General features: G+C 42.3%; 1 protein-coding gene across 1 annotated transcript; it reads right to left on the reverse strand.

Moving 5' to 3' along the window:
• Positions 1–1,185: 1,185 nt before the first annotated feature.
• Positions 1,186–21,703, reverse strand: OLAH (oleoyl-ACP hydrolase). Its single transcript, XM_069729456.1, has 7 exons — positions 21,660–21,703; positions 19,979–20,109; positions 12,433–12,571; positions 11,524–11,623; positions 5,880–6,049; positions 4,340–4,422; positions 1,186–1,782 (listed from the first exon to the last, which is right to left on the reverse strand). Exons 2-7 carry the CDS (start codon positions 20,106–20,108, stop codon positions 1,640–1,642), a joined length of 765 nt encoding a protein of 254 aa, XP_069585557.1. The 5' UTR covers position 20,109; positions 21,660–21,703; the 3' UTR covers positions 1,186–1,639.
• Positions 21,704–21,848: the final 145 nt, after the last annotated feature.

Here is a 21,848-nt window from a genome sequence, read left to right on the forward strand (position 1 = left end):
AGCAGTCATAACCTTGATCTTTGTCATGTTCCTCAGACCATTCTTGAACTATTTGTGCAGTGCAGAAGGGCCATTACTCTCCAAAAAGAAATATTCCCTTTAGGGGATGCTATTGCTATGAAGAGAGATGTAGGGGGTACGTGTTTCCTTCCCATGATGCCAGTACCCAAAGTTTTCCCCATGATGCCAGTACCCAAAGTTTTCTAGCAGAACATTGCTTCATCACACTGCCTTAGTGACTTGTCTTCTCAAAGTCTTACCTAAGGTCACCTTTTCCCCACGTAAAGTGATGAACTGGGATGTCCACCGAGACTAGTCATCCAGACCAAGCCGCCTTCTTTCATTGCTTTGTAGTCTAATTCTGATACTCCTCCATCGTGCACACCATGACAAGTCTGTGGCTACACAGTAAGTTGTGATGCTCTGTGTGATCCGACACCTTGCATTTATAGCCAACCTCGTTCCATGATTTGACGGCTCTCTTGGAAAAGACCGGATGAACCCATACTTGGGTTCCATGAACATCAATGAGTCTGGGGGGAATCCCTCAGCCTTGTGGCTGGTTCATCAACGTTCCATTCTTGGACCACCTCTGGTAGGTTCTGGCCACTGAAAAATAGGAAAACCCCACCCGACCTGCCCATTTGTAGATGCTCTGTCCTGAGTCATTTACATATCACAACGTGTGCCTTATCAAAATCTCTGAGACCCTTACACGTGTCACTATAACCTGAGAAAAACAAATGATAAAACACAGAAGGTCCGTCAGGTCTACAGCCATAAGACGGGTCGTGTAGACTTTTACAGTTACAAAATGATACCAGTAATATTTTCTTAATGCAAATCCAATAATTTGCATTTGGGCAATTTTTATTCACTTTTTTTTTTTTCTTCCCCTACCCTCTGCTTTTTCCAAGAGTCATAACTTTTATATTTTTTCCATCCACTTGGATATATGAAGACTTTTTTTTTTCCCCTCTCATGGTGAGTTATAGATCTGAATGACACCATTCATTTTACCATACAACATAATGAAAAATGGAAGAAAAAAAATTGAAGTCTGGCGACATTGTTTAAAAAAAAACCAAAACCCTTTTATTTTAGAATATTCATTGTGGGCTAAAAATTACCTCCTGGTGACTTGATTTGCTGGGACAGTAGGATTATAGTAGTACCAAATTTGCATGTGTTTTACTTTTTAATATACGGTAGTTTTAAAAAAAAAAAAAAAAAAAAAAAAAAAAAAAAATAAAATTTTAACAAGAAGTTGACAGTTAACACAGTTGTAAAATGTCTTATGTCCAAATTTGTTTCTCCATTTCCTAAGACCCGTTACTTAAAAAAAAAAAATTCCAAGCTTTTTTTTTTCTACTGATACCAATTTTTGGCAAGTATGCCATTTTGACCACTTTTTTTTTTTTTTTTTTTTTTTTTGGGGGGGGGAGGGGTCGATGTGCTACCCAAAAGGTTTTTGATTGATATACCGGTGCTTGACGTGTTATGTGCTATTAAATCAGGTCAGAAAGGTGTTAATTAGAGCTGAAGTTGAAAAGCTGCAAGCCCCTCTCCATCCAAACAGGCGGACCCCCACAAATAAATACCACAGTACTGTGATTTTGGCATCTATATGAGATAAACTTTAAAAATAGTCAACTTCTGCTGCTTGTAAATATTTCGATATATAGGTCAATAGCGACTTTTCATTTTTTGGGTCCTTCAGGTAGAAATGTCCCCCAGGCATCATGTGAATATTGAAGTCTCCACTTGTGAGCTCCTTCCACGCTGAAAGTGAAAAAGACAAGAAACAAATAAGCACGACCATAGATTTCAGTTTAGTATTCTGATATCAAAACAGCGCCATCCTTCTCTACAGGCTGGGTCTGGTATTGCAGGCATTTACTTTAATGGTGCTGACCTACAATGCCAGACACACATCCATTTCTCTAATTTTCTAATCTCATACAAAGGCTTTCAGTCATGGAGGCACAAGAAGATCCTTTATCAAAGATTACGTAAGATGAGAGGAGATGTTTAACCCGTTCATGCGCCTTGTGTCGGCATTCACATGCATGGAGTGGGCTCAGCCCATTCTGAAAAATAGCTGGTGACAGCTGTGTTTTACAGTCGGCACCTGCCTCTTAACAGCAGCGACAGGAGCGAAGGCTATTCACTGCTGTGTAACCAAGTATGTGCCACTCGCTGTCAGTCACGAAAAAATTTTTAAGTGATAAAAGAAAAGGTGTATAAAAGTTTGTATCACCCCTTTTCCTCTTTCAAAAATAAAGAAATGAAAGGGAAATAAAAACCACAACCTGAATTGTGGGGTTTTTTTTACCTTACCACTTCATTTAAATTTGAATAAGTGTGTATGTATGTATGTATATATATATATATATATATATATATATATATATATATATATATATATATATATATATATACAGTGCCTACAAGTAGTATTCAACCCCCTGCAGATTTAGCAGGTTTAATAAGATGCAAATAAGTTAGAGCCTTCAAACTTCAAACAAGAGCAGGATTTATTAACAGATGCATAAATCTTACAAACCAAAAAGTTTTGTTGCTCGGTTAAATTTTTATAAATTTTAAACATGAAAGTGTGGGTCGATTATTATTCAACCCCTAGGTTTAATATTTTGTGGAATAACCTTTGTTTGCAATTACAGCTAATAATCGTCTTTTATAAGACCTGATCAGGCTGGCACAGGTCTCTGGAGTTATCTTGGCCCACTCCTCCATGCAGATCTTCTCCAAGTTATCTAGGTTCTTTGGGTGTCTCATTAATCTTGAGCTCCTTCCACAAGTTTTCAATTGGGTTAAGGTCAGGAGACTGACTAGGCCACTGCAACACCTTGATTTTTTGCCTCTTGAACCAGGCCTTGGTTTTCTTGGCTGTGTGCTTTGGGTCGTTATCTTGTTGGAAGATGAAATGACGACCCATCTTAAGATCCTTGATGGAGGAGCGGAGGTTCTTGGCCAAAATCTCCAGGTAGGCCGTGCTATCCATCTTCCCATGGATGCGGACCAGATGGCCAGGCCCCTTGGCTGAGAAACAGCCCCACAGCATGATGCTGCCACCACCATGCTTGACTGTAGGGATGGTATTCTTGGGGTCGTATGCAGTGCCATCCAGTCTCCAAACGTCACGTGTGTGGTTGGCACCAAAGATCTCGATCTTGGTCTCATCAGACCAGAGAACCTTGAACCAGTCAGTCTCAGAGTCCTCCAAGTGATCATGAGCAAACTGTAGACGAGCCTTGACATGACGCTTTGAAAGTAAAGGTACCTTACGGGCTCGTCTGGAACGGAGACCATTGCGGTGGAGTACGTTACTTATGGTATTGACTGAAACCAATGTCCCCACTGCCATGAGATCTTCCCGGAGCTCCTTCCTTGTTGTCCTTGGGTTAGCCTTGACTCTTCGGACAAGCCTGGCCTCGGCACGGGAGGAAACTTTCAAAGGCTGTCCAGGCCGTGGAAGGCTAACAGTAGTTCCATAAGCCTTCCACTTCCGACAGTGGAGACAGGTAGGCCCAACTCCTTGGAAAGGGTTTTGTACCCCTTGCCAGCCTTGTGACCCTCCACGATCTTGTCTCTGATGGCCTTGGAATGCTCCTTTGTCTTTCCCATGTTGACCATGTATGAGTGCTGTTCACAAGTTTGGGGAGGGTCTTAAATAGTCAGAAAAGGCTGGAAAAAGAGATAATTAATCCAAACATGTGAAGCTCATTGTTCTTTGTGCCTGAACTACTTCTTAATACTTTAGGGGAACCAAACAGAATTCTGGTAGGTTGAGGGGTTGAATAATAAATGACCCTCTGAAAAGACTTTTCACAATTTAAAAAAATAAATAAACAAAGAAATAACATTCTTTTTTGCTGCAGTGCATTTCACACTTCCAGGCTGATCTACAGTCCAAATGTCACAATGCCAAGTTAATTCCAAATGTGTAAACCTGCAGGGGGTTGAATACTACTTGTAGGCACTGTGTATATGTATATATGTGTATAAAATATATATATATATATATACATATATACAGCGCTGGGCCGCCCAGGTGAGTATAATCTAACCTTTTTCTCATCTTTCAGGATACATCGGGGTCTTATCTACAGCATTACAGAATGCTGCAGATAAGCCCCTGATGCCGGTGAGCTTACCTCACCCTCAATTTTGGGGGTGACCGGTTCCATTTAAAGTAAATGTGTAGCTCTTGGTAAAAAAAACAAAAATGGGAGAAAGAAACTAAGCACAAAAATGGAAGGGGGATACAAAATAGTTCTAAAGGTTAATGTATAGTAAACTACAAATGAAAACCTACCAGTCAGGTCATGAGGAATGTCTTCTGTCCCATCAAAACATGTCAGTCCACATGAAAGCGCAGGAGACGTTGGCTTATTATACCTATAGAGTGAAAAAAAACAACAACTCTGCACATATCCATTTTCAGTTTACAGCTTCTATGCAGACCTACAGGTGCTTCTCACAAAATTGGAATATCCTCAGAAAGTTAATTTCAGTTCTTCAATACAAAAAGTGAAACTCATTATATATAGTCCTTACACACAGAGTGATCTATTTCACGTGTGTATTTCTGTTAATGTTGATGATTATGGCTTACAGCCAATGAAAACCCAAAAGTCATTATCTCAGTAAATTAGAATACTTTATAACACCAGCTTGAAAAATGATTTTAAAATCCTAAATGTTGGCCTACAGAAATGTATGTTCAGCAAATACACTCAATACTTGCTCGGGGCTCCTTTTGCATCAATGCGGCGTGGCATGGAGGTGATCAGCCTGTGGCACTGCTGAGGGGTTATGGAAGCCCAGGTTGCTTTGATAGCAGCCTTCAGCTCGTCTGCATTGTTGGGTCTGGTGTCTCTCACCTTCCTCTTGACAATACTCCATAGATTCTCTATGGGGTTAAGGTCAGGCGAGTTTGCTGCCAATCAAGCACAGTGATACTGCTGTTTGTAAACCAGGTATTGGTACTTTTGGCCGTGTGGACAGCTGCCAAGTCCTGCTGGAGAATGACATTTCCATCTCCAAAAAAACTTGTTGGCAGAGGGAAGCATGAAGAGCTCTAAAATTTCCTGGTAGACGGCTGTGCTGACTTTGGTCTTGATAAAACACAGTGGACCTACACCAGCAGATGACATGGCTCCCCAAACCATCACTGATGGTGGAAACTTCACACTAGACCTCCAGCAGCTTGGATTGTGGCCTCCACTCTTCCTCCAGACTCTGGGACCTTGATGAAATGCAAAATTTACTGTCAAGTCAGAAGTCTTCCCCATGATTGTGGAGTCTACTGAAACAGACTAAGGGACCTTTTTAAATGCTTAGGAAGCCTTTGCAGGCGTTTTTTGTTAATTATTCTATTTTACTGAGATAATGACTTTTGGGTTTTAATTGGCTGTAGAGCCACAATCATCAACATTAACAGAAATAAACACTTGAAATAGATCACTCTGTTTGTAATGACTATATAGAATATGAGTTTCACATTTTGCACTGACTTGTAGGATTGCTACCTTCCAATAGGTGGCACTAGAGTTCTAGCTCTCTTCCTCTCTGAAGAGACAATCTGCATAATTAGCATACTGAAGAACTGAAATTGCTGATATTCTAATTTTGTGAGATGCTCCTGTTTCCATGGCTACAGAGCACACTTCTCTCTACCCCAGCTTCTACTGCCCACAGGTGACCAAGAAGAAGGGTCGAGACTGTGGGATCAGACTACAGGCAGAGCTTGACTGTAGTCTGTAACCGTGGAAACATTAAAGTCTGTATAGGAACTGTGTAAATAGAAGACGGCTGCTATATCAAGGAATCCGGGAGAAAGGAGAAGAACTTACACAAAGTTCTCGACGACTCTCAGATCAGCTTTCAGTGGTGGGAGGAAAAGCTGCATGGCTTCCTTGTTCTCCAGAATTTCGGCAGGAGTTCCCCCGGTTGTGGACATCCACTTCAGGAATTCTTCATCGCTCAATTCTGATCTTTTTGTAGTTAAGTTACGGGATTTTGACTGCAAAGTGCAGAAAAGTGCGTGGGGGGGGGGGTGTTAAGTTTTTTTTTTTGTTTGTTTTGTTTTTAAGACCTACCCAATTACTGTATGCCCTATTGGGTTCTCAATCTTAAATTTATTTATTTTTTACAAAACTGAGCGTTTAAAGAAAAGATAATGAAATATATATACTCACCAGTGTAATGGGCGGCCTTCCGTGGGACGGGAAGCTATTACATCCAGCAATTTTTTTTTTAAATTTATTTTATCTATTTATTTATTTACACCTGATCGCTGAGTCCTGTGATTGGCTGCAGAAGTCATGTGACTGGAATGGGATGTTAGTGGAGTCATAACCAATCAAGTGTGGTTTCCAGTCACCTGACCGCTGCAGCCAGTCATAGGTCTCAGCAGTCGGGATACCAAAGTATGGAATGTCATCACTTTCTGCGCTCTGTTGGGTTCAAATAGTAAAAAAAAATAAAAGGTGGCAATTCTCTGATGTTGCTCAAGTTCCATTTTTACGGGGTTCACTGTGCAGTAAAGATAAGAGGGTAACAAAATTTATATAGTTGTTTTAACAATTTTTGTCATGTTAACTTTATTTTTGTAATGAAAAAAAAAAATTGGTTTGCCATTTTTAGTTGGAGCCTTCCGCTTATATCAAGATGAACAGGTAAAAATCCGCACCGCAAGTCAATTTTCAAAAATGTAACAGAATGTGAATAAAATTAAAATCCACTTCAACAACAGATTTGCAAAACCCATGTCCCCTGGCTGCAATTTAGAAAAAATAAATAAATTGAGCCCTACTCACTATCCCTGGGTCCAACACTGGGACGGTTCTTATTTAAATGGTTTCCAGGCAGAAACTGATCGGAAACTCTCCAAACGTTACTTTCACACTTTGGTCAGCCCTTGGGTAGATCAGGTATTGTTCAATTTCACACCTTGGTCAGCCAATGTTTGCTTTACACATCACTAATTTAATTAAATTGTTCAAATCCCAACTTCCATTCTCAGTTGAGGACACCAAGACATTATGGTTAAGACTTGGGAAGAAAAAAAAAAAAAAAATCACAGCGCAGCAAAATCTGATACCTGTGTTTTTTGCTGCTCTTTTGCACTAACTCATTGCTTTCTATGGGTGAAAAAACTCTGAAAGAAGTAACATGCTGAAGTTTTCAATAAAACAGCAGTTTTCCCAATTTGGCAAAAAAAAAATAAAAAAATACAATGTGTGCGTATGAAGTTTCTCAAAAATGCTGATTTTCATTTGCATAAATTTGCATTACAAATGCCGCAAAAAAAAAATCCCACACGGCTTAAGCAGTTAAAAGAAGTGACACAAAACTGAATATGTGCACAGCAATGTCGTTTTGATATTGCTGTGCATTGTTAATTTTTTGCAGCACTTTTCCAGTGCTTTTTTTTTTTTGGGCGTATTCTGGGTGGAATTTGCCTGAAAAAGATGTTGTGTGCACCCTCAGGGTATGTGCACACATCAGGATTTCTTGCAGAAAATTCCTGAACAAAACCGGACATTTTGTGCAAGAAATTCGCATGCGGATTTTTCACGTTTTTTTGTGTGGATTTTTCCGGAGGTTCTGGGATGCAATAATATAGTGGTAAATCCGCAAAAAATCCACAAAATTAATGAACATGCTGCGTTTTTTTTTGCGGAAAAAATGCAACATACGCACAAAAATTGCAGAATTTTAAATGATGGGATTCATATGTATGCGTTTTTTTTTTTAGCAAAAAATCCGCAACGTGTGCACACAGCCTCACATTGATTTTGGTGTGTATTATTCCAGGGATCGTTTCAATCTATTTTTATACACCGTGTGCAGAATTATTAGGCAAGTTGTATTTTAGAGGATTATTTTTATTATTGATCAACAACTACCGTATATACTTGAGTATAAGCCGACCCCCCTAATTTTGCCACAAAACACTGGGAAAACTTAATGACTCGAGTATAAGCCTAGGGTGGGAAATGCAGCAGCTACCGGTAAATGTCAAAAGTAAAAATAGATACCAATAAAAGTAAAATTAATTGAGACATCAGTAGGTTAAGTGTTTTTGAATATCCATATTGAATCAGGAGCCCCATATAATGCTCCATAAAGTTTATGATGGGCCCCATAAGATGCTCCATACAAAATGCGCCCCATATAATGCTGCACAAAGGTTAATAATGGCCCCATAAGATGCTCCATAAAGATATTTGCCCCATATAGTGCTGCACAAACGTTATGGCCCCATAAGATGCTCCATACAGACACTTGCACCATTTGCTGTTGCAGCGATAAAAAAAAAAAAAAAAAAATCACATACTCACTTCTCCGTCGCTCAGGCCCCGGCACTTTCAATAGTCACCTGCTCCTCATTCCGGCGCAGCTCCATCTTCAGCACTGACATTCAGGCAGAGGGCGCGCACTAACCACGTCACCGCGCCCTCTGACCAGAGCGTCACTGCTGAAGACGGAGCGGCGCTGGAACGAGGAGCAGGTGAATATCGAGCAGAGCAGCGCTCCCCGTTATACTCACCTGCTCCTGGCGCGGTCCCTGCACGTCTGTTCCCCAGCGCAGGCAGCTTCTTCCTGTACTGAGCGGTCACCGTTACCGCTCATTACAGTAATGAATATGCGGCTCCATATGGGAGGTGGAGCTGCATATTCATTACTGTAATGAGCGGTGCCATGTGACCGCTCAGTACAGGAAGAAGCTGTCAGCACCGGGGCAAAGACGTGCAGGGACCGCGCCAGGAGCAGGTGAGTATAATTAGACAGAAAAAAAAGCTCACCGACACAAAAAGAGGACTTAGAAATCCTCCAAAAAAATTGAAAAAAAAAAGTCACAGAGAAAAATGCAGAGATGTTTAACTGCTGAAGCCTCCAACCAAATGCACCAGCAGGGCGCAGCGGACCCGATTAATGATGGCGAAAACACAGGTACAAAAAATACAGATGAATCAACCACTTTCAACCCGGTGTTGGCTGTTTGGCATTAGTGCACAAAAAGATAAGCGATAATAGTCTGTATGTGGCATTGTTCACACAGGCAATGCAGAGCATCTGGTTTACAGCCTATTACTAGCGCACATATATGCGGGACGCCCAGTGCTACAAGGTGCATGCTGTGCGAACAGGGGCCAACAGTTTACAGAGCCATCTTGGTCCGACTGCACCCTGCAAGATAAAATGCAAAAAAACCACATATTAATGTATGTAAGGTATTAGTTTATATTGGGGCCTCAATACGTAAGCTGGCAACCCGCGTCAAGGGTGCTTACATTTTGCCAGTCGTAACGCTAAACATAGAATAAAAGCTCACCGACTCAAAAAGAGGATTATTATCGCTTATCTTTTTGTGCACTAATGCCAAACAGCCAACACTGGATTGAAAGTGGTTGTTTCATCGGTATTTTTTTGCACCTGTGTTTGCCATCATTAATCGGGTCCGCTGCACCCTGCAGTGCATTTGGTTGGAGGCTTCAGCAGGTAAACATCTCTGCATTTTTCTCTATAATTAGACAGCCCCCGCTCCCCCTCGCCTGCCAACCCCTGGGTATGACTCGAGTATAAGCCGAGAGGGGGACTTTCAGCCCCCAAAAAATGGGCTGAAAATCTCGGCTTATACTCGAGTACATACGGTATGTTCTCAATCAACCCAAAAGACTCAAATATCAAAGCTTAATATTTTTGGAAGTTGGAGTGGGTTTTTTTTTTTTTTTAGATTTGGCTATCTAAGGCTACGTTCACACTAGCGTTGTGCGCCGCTGCGTCGGCGACGCAACGCACGCAAAAACGCGGCAAAACGCACGCAAAAACGCTGCATTTTGCGACGCATGCGTCGTTTTTTGCCGAAAATCGGACGCAAGAAAAATGCAACTTGTTGCGTTTTCTTGGTCCGACGCTTGCGGCAAAAAAGACGCATGCGTCGCACAACGCAACAAACAAAAACGCATGCGTCCCCCATGTTAAATATAGGGGCGCATGACGCGTGCGTCGCCCGATGCTAACCCGACGCACACTAGCATAACGCTAGTGTGAACGTAGCCTTAGGAGGATATCGGTTTGTGGAGGTAACTATCAATGTGCAGAACAATTAGGCCACTTAATAAAAACCAAATATATTCCCATCTCTCTTGTTTATTTTCACCAGGTAAACCAATATAACGGCACAAAATTTAGAAATATACATTTCTGACATGCAGAAACAAAACCCCCCAAAATGAGTGACCAATATAGCTGCCTTTCTTTATGATGACACTCAGCAGCCTCCATCCATAGATTCTGTCAGTTGCTTGATCTGTTTACGATGAACATTGCGTGCAGCAGCCACCACAGCCTCCCAGACACTGCTCCGAGAGGTGGACTGTTTTCCCTCCCTGTACATCTCACATTTTATGAGGGACCACAGGTTCTCTATGGGGTTCAGATCAGGTGAACAAGGGGGCCATGTCATTATTTTTTCTTCTTTGAGATCTTTACTGGCCAGCCACGCTGTGGAGTAGTTGGAGGCATGTTTTGGAGCATTGTCCTGCATGAAATCATGTTTTTCTTGAATGATGCCGACTTCTTCCTGTACCACTGCTTGAAGAAGTCTTCCAGAAACTGGCAGTAGGTCTGGGAGTTGAGCTTCACTCCATCCTCAACCCGAAAAGGTCCCACAAGTTCATCTTTGATGATACCAGCCCATACCAGTACCCCACCTCCACTTTGCTGGCGTCTGAGTCGGAGTGGAGCTCTCTGTCCTTTACTGATCCAGCCTCTGGCCCATCCATCTGGCCCATCAAGAGTCACTCTCATTTCATCAGTCCATAAAACCTTTGAAAAGTCAGATATTTCTTGGCCCAGTCTTGATGTTTTATCTTATGTTTCTTGTTCAAAGGTGGTCGTTTTTCAGCCTTCCTTACCTTGGCCATGTCCCTGAGTATCGCACACCTTGTGCTTTTTGTTACTCCAGTAACGTTGCAGCTCTGAAATATGGCAAAACTGGTGGCAAATGGCATCTTGGCAGCTTCACGCTTGATTTTCCTCAATTGATGGGCAGTTATTTTGCGCCTTTTTTGCCCAACACGCTTCTTGAGACCCTGTTGGCTATTTGCCATGAAACGCTTGATTGTTCGGTGATCATTCTTCAAAAGTTTGGCAATTTCAACACTGCTGCATCCCTCTGCAAGACATGTCACAATTTTGGACTTTTCAGAGCGTCAAATCTCTCTTCTGACCCATTTTGCCAAAGGAAAGGAAGTTGCCTAATAATTAAGCACACCTTATATAGGGTTTTGATGCCATTAGACAACACCCCTCCTCATTACAGAGATGCACATCACCTGATTTACTTAATTGGTAGTTGGCTCTCCAGCCTGAACAGCTTGAAGTAGGAAAACGTATAAAAAGGATCATGTGATCACAATACAACTTGCCTAATAATTCTGCACCGTGTAGTCATTTAGATTAGTGTGCACGAGGCCAAGGACTCACATGGGGGGCAGAGGCTCCAGACACAAACAGGTGCACGGGCTCCAGACCACACTGTTCCTTCAGTCTCACAGCTGTAGCAAAACTGGTGAAGGATCCAAAGCTGCAAAGAAAATAAAATAAAATAAATAAAAAAGGCTTCAATTTTCAGGAAAGTGGCAAAATGAAATCCACAATGGAGACATGGAAGGACGGCATAATGCACGCTCCCATCTGGACTCTATAGACAGCGCACAATGTGGTTTTATCCTCTCTGTTCTGTATAATAAAGACTTCATAAGACGACATGTGCTCCGGACTATTAGCTAACACAGGATCCCAAACACTAAGGCCTCATTCAAGGTCCCAAGCTTCTCCTACCCATTAAACAGAAAACAACGGACAACACTCGGATGGACTCTTTTTTTTTTTTATGGAACCATTAATTTGTATGGGAGAGTCTGATTCGTGACTTAGATAAAAAATGGACTTCTATTGGATTTTCAGTTTTGATTTTATTTTCTCTGAGAAAACTACTTTCCAAAACCCCCCCAAAAAGTCAAATAGTATTTTCCCCAAGTTTTTTTTACTAAAATTTGGGACTTGAGCATTAAAGTCCAGATTTGGATTAAATACTTAAAGCAGGAGCAGCTGAGTAGATTGATATATTAGCTTATGGTAAAAGATTCAGTATTTTATTTATTGGAATCTCTACTCACTCAGGACTTAGGAGTCCAGTGGGCGGTCCTAATCAGAGACTGGCATATGACTTGGCGTCGTTGATGCAAGGAAGTCTATCACTGATTCGGACCACCCTCAGAACGATATGTTGTTTTTCTCAGTTCCTCCTGATTTTTCACCTTGAGGCCCCCAGATCAAGTAGTATTTTCAAGGTGACAGGTTCCTTTTTAATGTGATCTAGAATATATTTACCTGTGACCAAAAAAAGAAAAACTTTTTTCCCGCAGTTGTGGTAACAATACAGTAATAATTTCATCAACGATTTGGTCCATACTTTGAACAAATGGCTCTGAAAACCGAGACTCTCTTCCTGGAAGCCTGATGGAGAACACTGAAAAAAAACAGACAGACAGATTTTCTCTACAGAATGTTCCACAATTCTTTTCTCTTGCAGATGATGAGCCTTGGTTGCACTATACTGTGTACCATAGGGGAACATTTGCAAAGATGCCTGTTTTGTGCCAGCAACATTATGCAGGATCCACCATTCACAATAGGTGATATCACAGCTCACCTCCTCCTCCTGTACAATGACTGATAACACCTCTATATACAGTATATAACACAGGATCCACCATTCACAATAGGTGATGTCACAGCTCACCTCCTCCTCCTGTACAATGACTGATAACACCTCTATATACAGTATATAACACAGGGACCACCATTCACAATAGGTGATGTCACAGCTCACCTCCTCCTCCTGTACAATGACTGATAACACCTCTATATACAGGAGATAACACAGGATCCACCATTCACAATAGGTGATATCACAGCTCACCTCCTCCTCCTGTACAATGACTGATAACACCTCTATATACAGTAGATAACACAGGGACCACCATTCACAATAGGTGATGTCACAGCTCACCTCCTCCTCCTGTACAATGACTGATAACACCTCTATATACAGTAGATAACACAGGATCCACCATTCACAATAGGTGATGTCACAGCTCACCTCCTCCTGTATAATGACTGATAACACCTCTATATACAGTAGATAACACAGGATCCACCATTCACAATAGGTGATGTCACAGCTCACCTCCTCCTGTACAAAGACTGATACCATCTCTATATACAGTAGATAACACAGGATCCACCATATACAATAGATGTCACAGCTCACCTCCTCCCCCTGTACAATGACTGATAACACCTCTATATACAGTAGATAACACAGGATCCACCATTCACAATAGATGATGTCACAGCTCACCTCCTCCTCCTGTACAATGACTGATAACACCTCTATATACAGTAGATAACACAGGATCCACCATTCACAATAGGTGATGTCACAGCTCACCTCCTCCTCCTGTACAATGACTGATAACACCTCTATACAGTAGATAACACAGGATCCACCATTCACAATAGATGATGTCACAGCTCACCTCCTCCCCCTGTACAATGACTGATAACACCTCTATATACAGTAAATAACACAGGATCCACCATTCACAATAGGTGATATCACAGCTCACCTCCTCCTGTATAATGACTGATAACACCTCTATATACAGTAGATAACACAGGATCCACCATTCATAATAGGTGATGTCACAGCTCACCTCCTCCCTATACAATGACCTTTGCCCAGATTAAAGCATGCTCCGATAACACTTCTATACAGATAGGGTCTGAGTCGGTCTATTGCTGCTAATGTCCATGTGAAGACCCGAAATAAGAGGATAATATTAGGCTCAATGTGAATATTGAAAGATTGTTGATATTTTTTAAATATAAATAGTGATACGAAAAAAATAACAAAAATAATAAAAAAAAAATACAAGTGACCATAAAAACCAGATTTAAACCACAGGTGATGTTTACTGAAGTGGAGCAGTGCTGGGCCCCACTGGAGGCGGAGGTGCTCGCCCGCTGGTCTCAGGTCTTATCCTGGAGGTCGCGTTCTGGATTCCTAAACATGTTGCCAGTAGCTGCGGATAGTGCGGCCACAGAGGCCGGCATTGTGCCCAGCAGCAGGATATATGGCGGATGCCTTTCACTGGGAAACAGAGGGTTTCTTCTCTGCTGGAGAAACGTGATGTGACCAGCACATCAATGCCGAGCGCCAGGCGCCAACTCCGCGGCTTTCCTTTGTTCCCTATGCTAATGCTGGGCCCTGGAGCCCCGGCCTCTCCGTTCTTTTACCAGCGTCTCCAGCTTTTCTGCCCCCATAAATACTTTCTGTGGGCACTCGCCGGTTTTGGATACCGATACAAAGTAACGCAGACGATGACCTCACCGAGGAGCTCAGATCCCGTGCTCTGCGTCCAAATCTACTGTGCTTAGTGCTTCTTTATTATCCCCCTTTATGTAGTAATGTAATTGGGCTGAATATATGGTAACCAGTGCACCCCCCTCCCCACTTTGAAAAATGCAATGGCTCTAACTGGTCCCAATTTACCCACTTTATTCACCCAAGTTGCCAGAAAGTTGCTTGTCAGGGTTTTTTTTATAGTCCTAAAAAGTGATGAGCGAACGTGGTCCAAAAATATGTCTGAGTCCCCGTGCCAGCATGTCTCATGGCTGTTTGACAGCGGCAACACATGCAGGGATCTCCTGTTTTTTTTAGGCAATTTCTGTAAGTGTTGCATGAAGGAGAGGGAACTCTGACACATTTTTCGGGCACACCTAAGACACTTAGTTAGGACCCGAGCATGCTCAGATAACACCTGATCCCAGCATATTCGCTCATCACTAGCCCTAAACTAAGTTTTTTTTTTTGTTTTTTTGTTTTTTTTTTAAAGGGAGCACTGGAATCCTCAATCTGTACTGTTCTTATCCCTTTGGAGACTCGGCCATTTTTCATTTCCCTTTTCTTTCCTACCTGCCTTCCAAAAGTGTTAACTTTGTCTCTAATTTTTCCTTGAACATAGCAGACAGTTTTGAATTACCCCCAATTCTCTTTTCTTTTTTTTTTTTACAACCTAACAAACTGAAAAACATGGAAAAATATTCCAGAAATGGTGAAATAAAATAAATAAAATCAATTAAAATGAACAGCAATTCCGCCATCACTTTTCTTGGGTTTTGTTTCATCACATTAAATTAGCAGTAAAAATTCCCTGCTATGCTTAGTTATAAAGGTCGGTGCGGTTATGGTCCCAGGAAATAAAAGAAAAAAAAATTGGCTTCAATCGCAATATTTTGAGAGATATAACTATCATTTTACTTTTCGGTCACCAGATACTTATGAGGACTAGAGTTGGGGCAAATGGACTGGCAGGGCTCGGCCCATTGGCCGCATCATTAATCTGTGGAGTTCCGGGATCTGCTTCATTCCTCCCGGTATCCCCAGCTCTACGTAGGACTAACCGGCTGGGCGCGACGGTCACATATGTGTCATGTGATGCCGTTGTGTTATACCGTCTAATGAAAAGAGGGGTCAGGCATGCCGATACGGAAGTGGCGGATACTCCGGACCCCTCCTGTCCAAGGGTCTCGTATTACTGACTGATGAAGTGGGTCATGCGAATCGATTTCCACAAGCTCTAATGAGGACTTGGGTTTTTTTTTTTTTTTTTTTTTTTTTAATCAGAACACCCCTTAAAGGAGGACCAAATAGACCCAGGAAGACAGGGGTAGTAGTGAGGAGCATAACATAGGTACGAATAAGGTTAGTTTAGGTTACAGATTTTGATTAATCAAAATATTATAGACCGCATGATGGAAAATGGAGGGTAAGAAAAGAAGGAGGCGGTTTTGTCGAAATCTTGATCAGATCAACATTTGGTGACCGCTCTTTGCCTTCATGAATTCCTCTAGGTACTCGTCACTTGTACACCGTTTTTGAAGAAACTTGTCAGGGAGATTGTTCCAAACATCTTGGAGAACTAACCCCAGATCTTCTGTGGATGTCTCTTCCTGTGATCCCAGACTGACCGGATGATATGAGATCTGCGGGGGCCGGATTATGACCTCCAGGACCCTGAAGATCGTCAGTAAGGACATTGGCTCCAAATGTATTCTGCAGAAGGAAAATGACCCCAAACAACCAGTCAATCACACGCCCGGCTGATGGTGTTACATGAAGGATGAGTATCCGCCTGTATTTCTTAGCATCGAGGACATCAATGATTTTGACCAAACTCCATTTGCTGAAATGCAGCCAGAGACTTGCAGGAGCCTCCACCATGCTTCACTGTTGCTGCAACCGTACCTAGAACATCTGACGCCGTTTACCTTGGTCACAAAATATTGATTTTATTTAGATTTCTGAATTTTGTTAACTGATAAATATTCACTAATAACATTTCTACTTTTGAAAGTATTCTTATTTACAGCATTTTTCCACACCTGCCTAAAGTTTTTACACAGTATCATATATAAAAACAAAATAATTCAATATAAAACTCTACAACTGTCCACATAAATCGTTGTATGAGATTTTTATATACAGCGCCATCTGCTGGTTATCACTGCACTAGGAGTTCAGCAGATGCTATTTATCTACTCTGTATTTTTAAAATCTACCAATACAAAATAGGAGGAGGTTTCTACAAGAAAAAAAATAATTACACCCTCATTGTTGATAATGTAAACTAGATTAATAATAAAAAAAGTAATGCATGTACACAGTGACTGCACCAGCAGAATAGTGAGCGCAGCTCTGGGGTATAATACAGGATGTAACTCAGGATCAGTAATGTAATGTATGTACACAGTGACTGCACCAGCAGAATAGTGAGTGCAGCTCTGGGGTATAATACAGGATGTAACTCAGGATCAGTAATGTAATGTATGTACACAGTGACTGCACCAGCAGAATAGTGAGTGCAGCTCTGGGGTATAATACAGGATGTAACTCAGGATCAGTAATGTAATGTATGTACACAGTGACTGCACCAGCAGAATAGTGAGTGCAGCTCTGGGGTATAATACAGGATGTAACTCAGGATCAGTAATGTATGTACAAAGTGACTGCACCAGCAGAATAGTGAGCGCAGCTCTGGAGTATAATACAGGATGTAACTCAGGATCAGTAATGTAATGTATGTACACAGTGACTGCACCAGCAGAATAGTGAGTGCAGCTCTGGAGTATAATACAGGATGTAACTCAGGATCAGTAATGTAATGTATGTACACAGTGACTGCACCAGCAGAATAGTGAGTGCAGCTCTGGGGTATAATACAGGATGTAACTCAGGATCAGTAATGTAATGTATGTACACAGTGACTGCACCAGCAGAATAGTGAGTGCAGCTCTGGAGTATAATACAGGATGTAACTCAGGATCAGTAATGTAATGTATGTACACAGTGACTGCACCAGCAGAATAGTGAGTGCAGCTCTGGGGTATAATACAGGATGTAACTCAGGATCAGTAATGTATGTACAAAGTGACTGCACCAGCAGAATAGTGAGCGCAGCTCTGGAGTATAATACAGGATGTAACTCAGGATCAGTAATGTAATGTATGTACACAGTGACTGCACCAGCAGAATAGTGAGTGCAGCTCTGGAGTATAATACAGGATGTAACTCAGGATCAGTAATGTAATGTATGTACACAGTGACTGCACCAGCAGAATAGTGAGTGCAGCTCTGGAGTATAATACAGGATGTAACTCAGGATCAGTAATGTAATGTATGTACACAGTGACTGCACCAGCAGAATAGTGAGTGCAGCTCTGGAGTACAATACAGGATGTAACTCAGCATCAGTAATGCAATGTATGTACACAGTGACTGCACCAGCAGAATAGTGAGTGCAGCTCTGGGGTATAATACAGGATGTAACTCAGGATCAGTAATGTAATGTATGTACACAGTGACTGCACCAGCAGAATAGTGAGTGCAGCTCTGGGGTATAATACAGGATGTAACTCAGGATCAGTAATGTAATGTATGTACACAGTGACTGCACCAGCAGAATAGTGAGTGCAGCTCTGGAGTATAATACAGGATGTAACTCAGGATCAGTAATGTAATGTATGTAAACAGTGACTGCACCAGCAGAATAGTGAGTGCAGCTCTGGGGTATAATACAGGATGTAACTCAGGATCAGTAATGTAATGTATGTACACAGTGACTGCACCAGCAGAATAGTGAGTGCAGCTCTGGGGTATAATACAGGATGTAACTCAGGATCAGTAATGTAATGTATGTAAACAGTGACTGCACCAGCAGAATAGTGAGTGCAGCTCTGGGGTATAATACAGGACGTAACTCAGGATCAGTAATGTAATGTATGTACACAGTGACTGCACCAGCAGAATAGTGAGTGCAGCCCTGGGGTATAATACAGGACGTAACTCAGGATCAGTAATGTAATGTATGTACACAGTGACTGCACCAGCAGAATAGTGAGTGCAGCTCTGGGGTATAATACAGGATGTAACTCAGGATCAGTAATGTAATGTATGTAAACAGTGACTGCACCAGCAGAATAGTGAGTGCAGCTCTGGGGTATAATACAGGATGTAACTCAGGATCAGTAATGTAATGTATGTACACAGTGACTGCACCAGCAGAATAGTGAGTGCAGCTCTGGAGTATAATACAGGATGTAACTCAGGATCAGTAATGTAATGTATGTACACAGTGACTGCACCAGCAGAATAGTGAGTGCAGCTCTGGAGTATAATACAGGATGTAACTCAGGATCAGTAATGTAATGTATGTACACAGTGACTGCACCAGCAGAATAGTGAGTGCAGCTCTGGGGTATAATACAGGATGTAACTCAGGATCAGTAATGTAATGTATGTACACAGTGACTGCACCAGCAGAATAGTGAGTGCAGCTCTGGGGTATAATACAGGATGTAACTCAGGATCAGTAATGTAACGTATGTAGACAGTGACTGCACTAGCAGAATAGTGAGTGCAGCTCTGGGGTATAATACAGGATGTAACTCAGGATCAGTAATGTATGTACACAGTGACTGCACCAGCAGAATAGTGAGTGCAGCTCTGGAGTATAATACAGGATGTAACTCAGGATCAGTAATGTAATGTATGTACACAGTGACTGCACCAGCAGAATAGTGAGTGCAGCTCTGGGGTATAATACAGGATGTAACTCAGGATCAGTAATGTAATGTATGTACACAGTGACTGCACCAGCAGAATAGTGAGCGCAGCTCTAGGGTATAATACAGGATGTATCTCAGGATCAGTAATGTAATGTATGTACACAGTGACTGCACCAGCAGAATAGTGAGTGCAGCTCTGGGGTATAATACAGGATGTAACCCAGGATCAGTAATGTAATGTATGTACACAGTGACTGCACCAGCAGAATAGTGAGTGCAGCTCTGGGGTATAATACAGGATGTACCTCAGGATCAGTAATGTAATGTATGTACACAGTGACTGCACCAGCAGAATAGTGAGTGCAGCTCTGGGGTATAATACAGGATGTACCTCAGGATCAGTAATGTTATGTATGTACACAGTGACTGCACCAGCAGAATAGTGAGTGCAGCTCTGGGGTATAATACAGGATGTACCTCAGGATCAGTAATGTATGTACACAGTGACTGCACCAGCAGAATAGTGAGTGCAGCTCTGGGGTATAATACAGGATGTACCTCAGGATCAGTAATGTTATGTATGTACACAGTGACTGCACCAGCAGAATAGTGAGTGCAGCTCTGGGGTATAATACAGGATGTAACTCAGGATTAGTAGAAGTGATGGGACACAGCTATGTGTTTACAATTATTCTGTATATAAAATGGTTTTAAGTACAATAATGTCATAATGCACAACACAAACCTTCAATGGACTCATCTAACAAACGTCCCCACTGTGCATAAAACAGCGATCCTCCGCCAGCCCAGGGGAAGCATATTAATCGGGTTACGGCATTGGGACGTTTATAGAAGCAGTTCACCAGCTTATCCATCCTTCAAAAAAAAAAAAACCCACAAAGTATGGATTTGGTTAATGTGAATCTGTCAACAAATTTTACAATACAAACAGCATACATTATTAAATATATCTTGGACTTGATGAGGCTGTTGTACTTATTCTGGAAATCCAGGCCTGAACAGCTGTGTAATCAGTATTTAACGTTTCCCTTCCTTATATTGGAATAAACATTGAATTGTTTTGTTTTTATTTTCTTTATTTGTCACGACTATCCAGGATTAATCTGTCACGGATTTGTGGACGTGTGGTTGAAGACTTCTTATTACTATTGAGAACAAATAATGTCTCCCCATCAGGAGCGCTGTTTACATGCCAGGACGGATGCCCTACATAGGATGGCACATGCTGTGTGCGTGTAGGCATCTCCTATACAGCAGTGTGGGGTCAGAACTGTGTGCGACATTCAGCAGAAAACTGGGCGCAAAACGCATCAGTGAACTGTATGAAACGCATCGGTTATTTTTGTGCAAGATCCATCTGCAAACTGCGTCTAACTGTACTGTCAGTATGCTGTGTGCAAAATGTGTCAGCAGGCAGTGTGCGAAATGTGTCAGCAGGCAGTGTGCGAAATGTGCCAGCAGGCAGTGTGCGAAATGTGCCAGCAGGCAGTGTGCGAAATGTGCCAGCAGGAAGTGTGCGAAATGTGCCAGCAGGAAGTGTGCGAAATGTGTCAGCAGGCAGTGTGCGAAATGTGTCAGCAGGCAGTGTGCGAAATGTGTCAGCAGGCAGTGTGCGAAATGTGTCAGCAGGCAGTGTGCGAAATGTGTCAGCAGGAAGTGTGCGAAATGTGCCAGCAGGCAGTGTGCGAAATGTGTCAGCAGGAAGTGTGCGAAATGTGCCAGCAGGAAGTGTGCGAAATGTGTCAGCAGGAAGTGTGCGAAATGCGTCTAACTACTGTCAGCAGGCGGTGTGCGAAATGCGTCAGCAGGCAGTGTGCGAAATGCATCAGCGGGCTGCGTGAAAAATGTGTCAGCAGGCAGTGTGCGAAATGCATTTACTGTCAGCAGGCAGTGTGTGAAATGAGTCTACTGTCAGCATGCTGCGTGAAAAATGCGTCAGCAGGCTGTGTGCGAAATGCGGCAGCAGGCAGTGTGCGAAATGCGGCAGCAGGCAGTGTTCGAAATGCGTCAGCAGGCTGTGTGCGAAATGCGGCAGCAGGCAGTGTGCGAAATGCGGCAGCAGGCAGTGTGCGAAATGCGGCAGCAGGCAGTGTGCGAAATGCGGCAGCAGGCAGTGTGCGAAATGCGACAGCAGGCAGTGTGCGAAATGCAGCAAACTGAACGCAAAAACAATACAATCTGTGTGCAAAATCTGTCAAACTGTGTAAAATGCATCAGTAATCTGTGTGAAACACAATTGAAGACTGTATGGACAAACTGTGCTCCATAGCTCCATCTCTCCCCTGTGAACAGCAGAAACCATCTACACCACTGTAATTCCCATATAACACACGCCAGGGGGTAACACAGCGCCCTGAGCGCCCCTGCCCGCGGACCACAGCGCCAAGCTGCTGACAGTACAGTACCTGCTTCCTTCCTCTCCCTGGCTGTCAATCACATTTCCCAGCACTTTGCCCTTTTCAAAAATGGCCGTTAGCCTGCACTCTTCTGATTGGCTGACGACAGTGTTTACACGTACATGAGCCAGACCTGCCATCCAATCGTAGAGTTTGATTCTGCCAGTAGGCGGGGTTTCGCTTGACAAGTCCATTCTG

Source organism: Ranitomeya imitator, chromosome 6 (assembly GCF_032444005.1).
Source record: "Ranitomeya imitator isolate aRanImi1 chromosome 6, aRanImi1.pri, whole genome shotgun sequence".
NCBI classification, from domain to species: domain Eukaryota; kingdom Metazoa; phylum Chordata; class Amphibia; order Anura; family Dendrobatidae; genus Ranitomeya; species Ranitomeya imitator.